At 40.8% G+C, this 7,810-nt stretch overlaps 1 protein-coding gene across 1 annotated transcript; it reads left to right on the top strand.

Moving 5' to 3' along the window:
• The first annotated feature begins 3,691 nt into the window (after nucleotides 1-3,691).
• On the top strand, nucleotides 3,692-5,878 carry Taf7 (TATA-box binding protein associated factor 7). Its single transcript, XM_028777929.1, has 2 exons — nucleotides 3,692-3,917; nucleotides 4,328-5,878. The coding sequence occupies exon 2, from the start codon at nucleotides 4,389-4,391 to the stop codon at nucleotides 5,412-5,414; it is 1,026 nt and encodes a 341-aa protein (XP_028633762.1). The 5' UTR covers nucleotides 3,692-3,917; nucleotides 4,328-4,388; the 3' UTR covers nucleotides 5,415-5,878.
• Nucleotides 5,879-7,810: the final 1,932 nt, after the last annotated feature.

The raw sequence follows: 7,810 nt of genomic DNA, 5'->3' as shown, positions 1-7,810 counted from the left end.
GGTGCAGCTTGGGTTCTGCTGCAGGTCAAGTTCTCTGGCGTTTTCTTTAAGATGGAGGCCAGTCTCAAGATGGAGTAGGTTTGGCCTCTCACCACAGCCAGGCACATTTTAGTCCCTTTGACAAGTTATCTTATAGAACAGAAGCTATGACTAATTTTTGCCTCCTGGTATCACTGTCTTCAGTCCCAGGCTGCCTAGCTGGCTCTGTTTCTGGGCACAATGCAATGCCAGAAGGGTATGTGACAGCAGAGATCTTCTGCTCACAGTGGTCAAGAAACAAAGGGAGATGAAGCAAGGATTAGAGATATCTTTCCAGGGCATGTCCCTACTGGCCTCCTTTTTTGACTATGTCCCTCCATATCCCAGTAACTTCATAATATTCACTGTGGGATTAAACATAGATTAGATCAGAGTCCTCAGGATTAAATCATTTCTACAAAGCCCATCCCAAAATACTAGTGCCTGTTGGGGGAAAGCTTTCGACTCAAACAAGACACACGCTGTTAGTCAACCTTCCCACTTTACAACAATCAGCACTATACTTGTAGTTAACTAGGAAGGTAGTGTGCTTTAAGCAGCTCTATTACATTTTATGGTGCACAGAATCGTTTTTCTCTAATTTTTATAGGTTTTAGACTACATTTTCTTTAAAATAGATCAACCATATTATCCAATCAGCAATTGTATGTACCTCCTGTTTGTTTGTTTGTTTTTGGACAGGACCTCAGTATATAGTCCTGGCTGGCTTAGAACTTGCTATGTAGAGCAGACTGCCTTCCATCTCACAAAGGTTTACCTGCCTCTTCCTGGTGAGTGCTGAGACTAAAGGTGAGTCCTGGCTCCTATGTTCTTCTATTTGGCACTGGAACACAATGAACAAGGCAAAACTTCGTACCACAAAGCCAATTACGTATATAAAGAAATAAAGTGAATTTTTCAAATGCTAACCATATTTTAAGAGGGTCATTTTAATTTAGATATGGTTATCCAAATAAAACAATAATTAAAAATGGATATCATGAAGTGGAAATGGCCAGGTGTGATAGAGCACTCCTTTGATCTTGATCCTGTGCTCAGGAGGCAGAGGCAGGTGAGTTTCAGTGAGGTTGAGGCCAGGTAGGACTTCATAGTGATACTGTCTCAAAAAACCAAACCAAACCAAACCAAACCAAACCAAACCAAACCAAACCAAACCAAACCAAACCAAACAAAACCAAAGCCAAAGCCAAAGCCAAAGCGCCAAAAAGCCAAAAAAAAAAAAAAAAGCCAAAAAGCCAAAGCCAAGCAGTGGAAACTCATTTATGTCAAGTACTATGCCACATGCTGATGAACACCTGATTATCTATGGTACAAACAGCTCAAAGCAGTAAGACAGTAAAGACATGAAATAAATTCTAAGAAGATTAAAAAAAAATACTTGCCAGTAAAATCCAGGACGTATGCTGGGAGTGGTTGCTGTTATCCCAGAACTTGGAAGACTGACTGGGCCAGAAGGATCACTACGAGTTCAAATTTCTACCTAGGTAGGGGCACAGAGACAATGTATAAAAAAAGATTTAAAAAAGTTTCCATATTACACTTCAACTGTAACAGGTCCCTAGACCTTAGCACAACTGACTCCATGATTAAAGTGCCATTCACCACATAGACAGTGTGATGGCTACTCCTGCTTGTCAAATTGACTATATCTGGAATGAGCCACAATTCAGAAATGGAGGGCACACCTATGATTCAGGTCTTGAGCTGGAAGATACATGGAGAGCTTATGGCATAGTGGCCATGAAAAACTTAGGTTCAGGCAAGGTAGTACACACCTTTAATCCCAGGAGACTGGAGCAAGCAGATCTCCGAATTCAAGGCCAGACTGGACAAAACAAAGCAAGTTCCAGATCCAGGAGTGGTGATACACACCTTTAATCTGGTCTACTGGAGGCCTATATAAGGACATTGGAAGAAGGAAGACTCACTCTTCTTCGACTGCTTGCACTTACTTGCCAACACATCTGTTGGTACCTACTTCTTCAGGATTCCAGTTTATATAGAAGATGAGCTAAAAGAACTAGCCTTCTGGGATTAAGTGATGTGTTTATGAAAAGATAAAGAGATATAGAATATGGTCTATTGGGGTATGGTGAGGTATAGAGGAAGGGGATATCTTAGTGGGCCCATGCAGAGGCATCCCCTCCCCCTGAGGGACCTGCCACATAACAGTTTATTCAGGGCATGGGAAGGGGAGTTAAGAGGGTAGTAGAGGCAGAGAAAGGGAGGGAGAGGGGAGAGGGGAGAGGGGAAGATGGGAGTGGGGAAGAGGAGAGAGGGGAGAGGGGAGAGGGAAAGTAGACGAAGCCGGCAATGAGCACATGGAGAGAGGGGGAAGGGAATAGGGAAGGGGTGAAGGGACAGAGCAGGAGCAAGAAGGCAAGAGAAGGAGAGAGCAGGAGCAAGAAGGCAAGAGAAGGAGGAGGGGCAGGCAGCCCCTTTTATAGTGGGTCAGGCCTACCTGGCTGTTGCCAGGTAACTGTGGGGAACAACATATCTGGCTGTTGCCAGGTAACTGGGGTAGAGTTTAGACAGAATGCTAACATTGAGCAACTATTAGATTCTTGGACTTCCTATTTTCAGTTGCCCATTTTTGGGTAGTTGGACTACAGACTGTAAATCATTACAATGATTTCCCTTAATATATACAGACATTCTGGAAGTTCTGTGACTCTAGAGAACCCTAACTAATACAGACAGAACCAATGGGCAATACAAAAACAAAGGCCTAATTTATCAAACTTCATAGTTGTGGGAAAGTCTCTAAATGTACTATTAACCTTGCTTTTTTGCTTCTGTAGTTCTACCTCTGGCAAACGGTTATTGTAACAAAAGTATTCCAATGCAAGACATTTGTTTGTCTTTTGTTTGTGCTTGAAAGCTCACCCTGAGAAAGCCTCAGGGCCACACTGGGATCCAGAACACCCAATGTAGTCACTGGCTAGCACTTTTTGTTGGCTTAAACCTATGTCTGAACAGCCTTCTTTGGTGGATACACCACAACCAAATCAGACCATTTGTGTTTCAGACAATTCTGTTCTAAATGAACCTGTGTCATCATAAAACACATTTGTTTACAGTTATATCAGACATATTACCAAAATATTTTATCATACATATCACACTTGGTCCTCTGGAGCCAAAAAATACAAAGGAAGCCAAAGGCTTAGTTCCTCTCAAGGCATCTTCATAATTAACATGATTATACACTTAGCATTGTATAGTGAACAGCAATATTGTATCATTCCGCTGTTTTGGGCACTTTACATTTTACTTTGTGATGTTTCCAAAGCTTTTAGCGGAGGCCGATTGGGTACGCCCTGGGAAGTAAAGATGCTTTGTGCAGGGACGTCCTTTATCTCTGGCCATCACTCTAGAAACTGTCCCGATCCACGACTTCATAAAGTGCTGTCTTACGGGGTAAGTTTATGTTTCACTTTCATTTCCAAGCCAAGGCATTTCTGGAAACACCCTATTACGGGGCAAGTTCTCACGAGAAGACGTAATCACGGGGCGACGTAATTACGAAATGCGCCTGCGCGCGCCGCGACGTTAGTACTTCCGGAAGAGCGGCGGCCAGCCCCTCCGCGTCTACTTCCGGTCTCTGACGTAGCGCCGCGTCTGCTTCCGCTCTCTGACGTAGCACGATTCCTTCTCTTCAGCTAGAGAGGAGACGTGGCAAGGTCGTCTCCGGAGTTTGTGCCTTTGGGTGGCGGCGCGGCGAGGTTTCGCGCTGCGGGTCCTTGGCCGTTTCGTTGTTAGCGCACAGGTCGCCCTGCCTGGCGGCCGAAAGCGCCAAGAAACCAGAAGGTAGACGCGCCGCTCCCTGCTGCTTTGTTCAAGCCGCGAAAAGCTGAGTTCATAGTCGCCGGTGAACTGTAAGTACCCGAGTGGAAGAGTCCACTCCTTTTATTTAATCTTTTTACTTAATCCTTTTATTTTATATTATATCTTATCGGAAAGCATCTGGATTGGGATTGTTTGTTAGACTGACGGTCTGTGCCTAAAACCCCTCAGGCTCTGCCGTTTCCTTTGCTAGTCAAGTTATACAGCAGCGTCACCTAGAGGCTCTAATTTGATATTGCATCTAGTAGACGAGTGAGTTTAACAGGGACAATGCCTAAGTGGGCTGCATGTTTAGAGACTAGAATTGAGACTTAATTAAAAATGAAGCCAAAATAGGCACTAGCTGGTCATCCACTTAGTTGCTGTTTTCCTTAGAACTCGGTAATTAAGAATTTAAAATTATACTTAATCACATTGCCCTTTTTTTTTTAAACTGTTGTAGGAGCTGGAACTTTTTAGTGCAGCAAGTGTTTATTGGAGAAGTAACTCACAACGAATTAAAGATGAGTAAGAGCAAAGATGATGCACCTCATGAGCTAGAGAGTCAGTTTATCTTACGACTGCCCCCAGAATATGCTGCTACTGTGAGGAGGGCAGTGCAGTCTGGGCATGTCAACCTGAAAGACAGACTGAGCATTGAGTTACACCCTGATGGGCGTCATGGAATTGTCAGAGTGGATCGAGTGCCTTTGGCTGCAAAATTGGTAGATTTGCCTTGTGTTACGGAAAGCCTGAAAACCATTGATAAGAAAACCTTTTACAAGACAGCTGATATCTCTCAGATGCTTGTAGCCACAGTAGATGGTGACCTATACCCTCCTGTGGAGGAGCCAGCTGCCACTGCTGATCCCAAAGCAAACAAGAAAAAAGATAAGGACAAAGAGAAGAAGTTTGTTTGGAACCATGGAATTACTCTACCTCTAAAAAATGTCAGAAAGAGAAGGTTCCGGAAGACAGCAAAGAAGAAGTACATTGAGTCTCCAGATGTGGAAAAAGAAGTAAAGCGGCTGCTGAGTACAGATGCAGAAGCTGTCAGTACTCGTTGGGAGATAATTGCTGAAGATGAAACAAAGGAGACAGAAAATCAAGGCCTTGATATTTCTTCTCCAGGAATGTCTGGCCACAGGCAGGGCCATGACTCACTAGAGCATGATGAGCTTCGAGAGATATTCAATGACCTCAGCAGCAGCAGTGAAGATGAAGAAGACGTAAACATCATTGACACCGAGGAAGATCTGGAGAGACAGCTACAAGACAAGCTAAATGAATCAGATGAACAACACCAGGAAAATGAAGGAACCAATCAGTTGGTTATGGGAATTCAGAAGCAGATTGATAACATGAAAGGCAAGCTCCAAGAAACCCAAGACAGGGCAAAGCGCCAGGAGGATCTCATCATGAAGGTAGAAAACCTGGCTCTTAAGAACCGGTTTCAAGCTGTTCTGGATGAGCTCAAACAAAAGGAAGACCGTGAGAAGGAGCAGCTTAGCTCTTTGCAGGAAGAGCTGGAATCACTTCTGGAGAAGTGAGAATGTTGACTTTAGTCCTTAGACTAGTCAGCTTAAGAAAAATTTATTTTCAGAGTAAGGTCTTGAAATACTCCTTTTTTTTTTTTTCCTTTGAAATGTTCTTATTCCCTGAATTTTTTTTTTTTTAAGTTTTTTGTTTTCAGAATTAGGGTGGTGGGCTGTTCATTTTTAAGAAAATAAGATTATATAAGAAATTTTTTTGGAAGATAGAAATAAGATTAGTGAAATGAAACACTTTAAGCTTTTAATCACCTCACCATAGGACTTTGTTTCCTAAAAGTTTCTAGCCCTATTCTTTGGTGCTAAGATCAGTAATAAGCTAGCCTACAGGCAATGATGTTGATTTTTTTTTAAAAGAAATATATTTTTTTTTACCTTCTCAGCAAGTTTCCATGTTACAGAAATGCAGGTTTTTTTTTCATAAAAGTTGTTTCTTATACAATAAAAGCTACTAATTTTCCCTTTGTTTATCTTGTTCTTTGATTACTGAAAGTTGAGGTGGATTCTTGGAGTTTAATGACTGAATGGTGTAGATCAAGACATGCTCTTCTTTTGTGTTTTTAGGAAAGAATAAACCGGGTAAGGAAATGGAGAAATTCATCTTTGCATTATAGATTAAGGTTCAGTCCACTGTCCACTCCATCTGGAGGTTTGTGAACACTGGGTCCAGAGCCACCTTAAATAAACTATCTATTGAAGGATGTCTGTAAGGTGATCTGTAAAATACTGGAAGCAGCTAAATAGTTGTTATCAGATAAACTATTTCACTTGCTTAGATTTTTACCTATTTGCAATTTAATTGCTATAATTATTTAATAGACTGATGTTTGTTCATGTTGTTTGATTAGTATTTCTCACTATGAAAGCCTGTGTCCTGGTCTGGCATTTTTAAATTTCATACACAGAATTTTTCTCCGAGGCATTTAATGTTTTACAAATGGGAAGGGGGTGTTTTTGGGCAAAAACCTAGATTGCTAAGGTGCATAGTAAAAATTTCTGTCTGAGTGGTTTGTAAAACTTCAGTTTAAAAATACTTCATAAATCAAAATTCAAATTTTCTGCTTGTTAGAAAGCAGTAGTGAAGTGTTTAAAAGTCAGTTGTTAAGACTTTTAGTCTAGAATCATACTTCTTAATGCTTAGAGGCTTCAGAAGGTAATTTTCCTCAGTTTTCCTTGAGTTTTCATAAGCTCATGACTGCAGTGCAGCTTAAAGAGTCCCTTAATATCTGGCTTTAGAGTTTTATGGTCATAAAGTATGTTTTCTTAACAAAGTGGTAGGTGAAAAATTCTAAGTATATTTAAAGTATTTTATCACACTTAACTGACACCAGAGAAGACACAGTATTTAACCAAGCAGTTTTTACTAAGGTCTTGGTATATCACTATCACTATTGGAAGCAAAGGATGTTGGATGCATATTTTTTCTTAGCAGAATATTCTACTGGTCTGGGCCTGGTTCAGTTATTAGCTCTACTTGGATTCTCAGATCTATAATTTAAGACTGACATGAACTTCAGATTTAGTGTATTCAACTGTCTCTTGGAAATACTAAAAAGCTGCCCCCTTGGCAAAACAAATATAAATTCAAAATAGAAGTCATCTGGCCCCTTTTATTAAGAACTTGCCTTCTGTTTTGACAGCTGCCAGAGCATCTGAAGCCCCAAACTAGTCTTAACAGCTTGAGGTCTAGGCATACCAGTACATATGGATCAGTGATTTGACTGTGGGATTTTAGGGCCATTTTATTTGTAGCTTAATCTGTTGCTTCTATTTTCTTCTCTCTGAATTGTAGGTGATAATATTACCAGCCTTACAGGGCTATTGGACTGACTTAAATCAATAAGACAGGCTTACTTAGAACAGTAACTGGAATATGGTGAGTGGACAGTGAACAAAGAAATGTTACCATTTACTAGACTGGATCACAATAGGCATTAAATGGTCTTGAATTGAAGAGTGATAGTAAAGTGTTTACAAAGAAATTTTTTATTTGACTCACTGTATCTCAGGATGGCCTTGAACTCAGTTCTCCTGTCTCAGTCAAGTGCTGGGATTGTAGGTGTTCATGGCCAGGCCTGGCTTAGGAAACAGCTGGTTTAATTAGGTTTTGTTTCAAATTCATTTTGGAAAGTATTTAGAATATATACAACATAAAAATGGACTCAACGTATTCCTGTAGCTTTCTTGTTTGTTTCTAGACATCTTTGTATTATTAAAAATGGCATAAGGAGTGATCTGTTACATAAAATTTAAAAGATGAAGATGAAGACTGAGATCAAAATCCTGCACTCACGAAAGATTCACTTTTCTCATGCACCTCTTAGCTAAGGAGTGTGGCGAACATTTTTCAGTGTTTCTGGGTTCATGAGCAAATTGTGCTTTGTGTGTGTGTGTGT

Source organism: Grammomys surdaster, unplaced genomic scaffold, assembly GCF_004785775.1.
Source record: "Grammomys surdaster isolate TR1022 unplaced genomic scaffold, NIH_TR_1.0 317, whole genome shotgun sequence".
NCBI classification, from domain to species: domain Eukaryota; kingdom Metazoa; phylum Chordata; class Mammalia; order Rodentia; family Muridae; genus Grammomys; species Grammomys surdaster.
Note: the sequence above shows the minus strand (reverse complement) of the source record. Positions and strands in the feature narration are given on the sequence as shown.

What these genes read in the sequence shown, in the direction of transcription:
- Taf7 (XM_028777929.1), top strand. Translation starts at nt 4,389, where the DNA reads ATGAGTAAGAGCAAAGATGATGCACCTCATGAGCTAGAGAGTCAGTTT.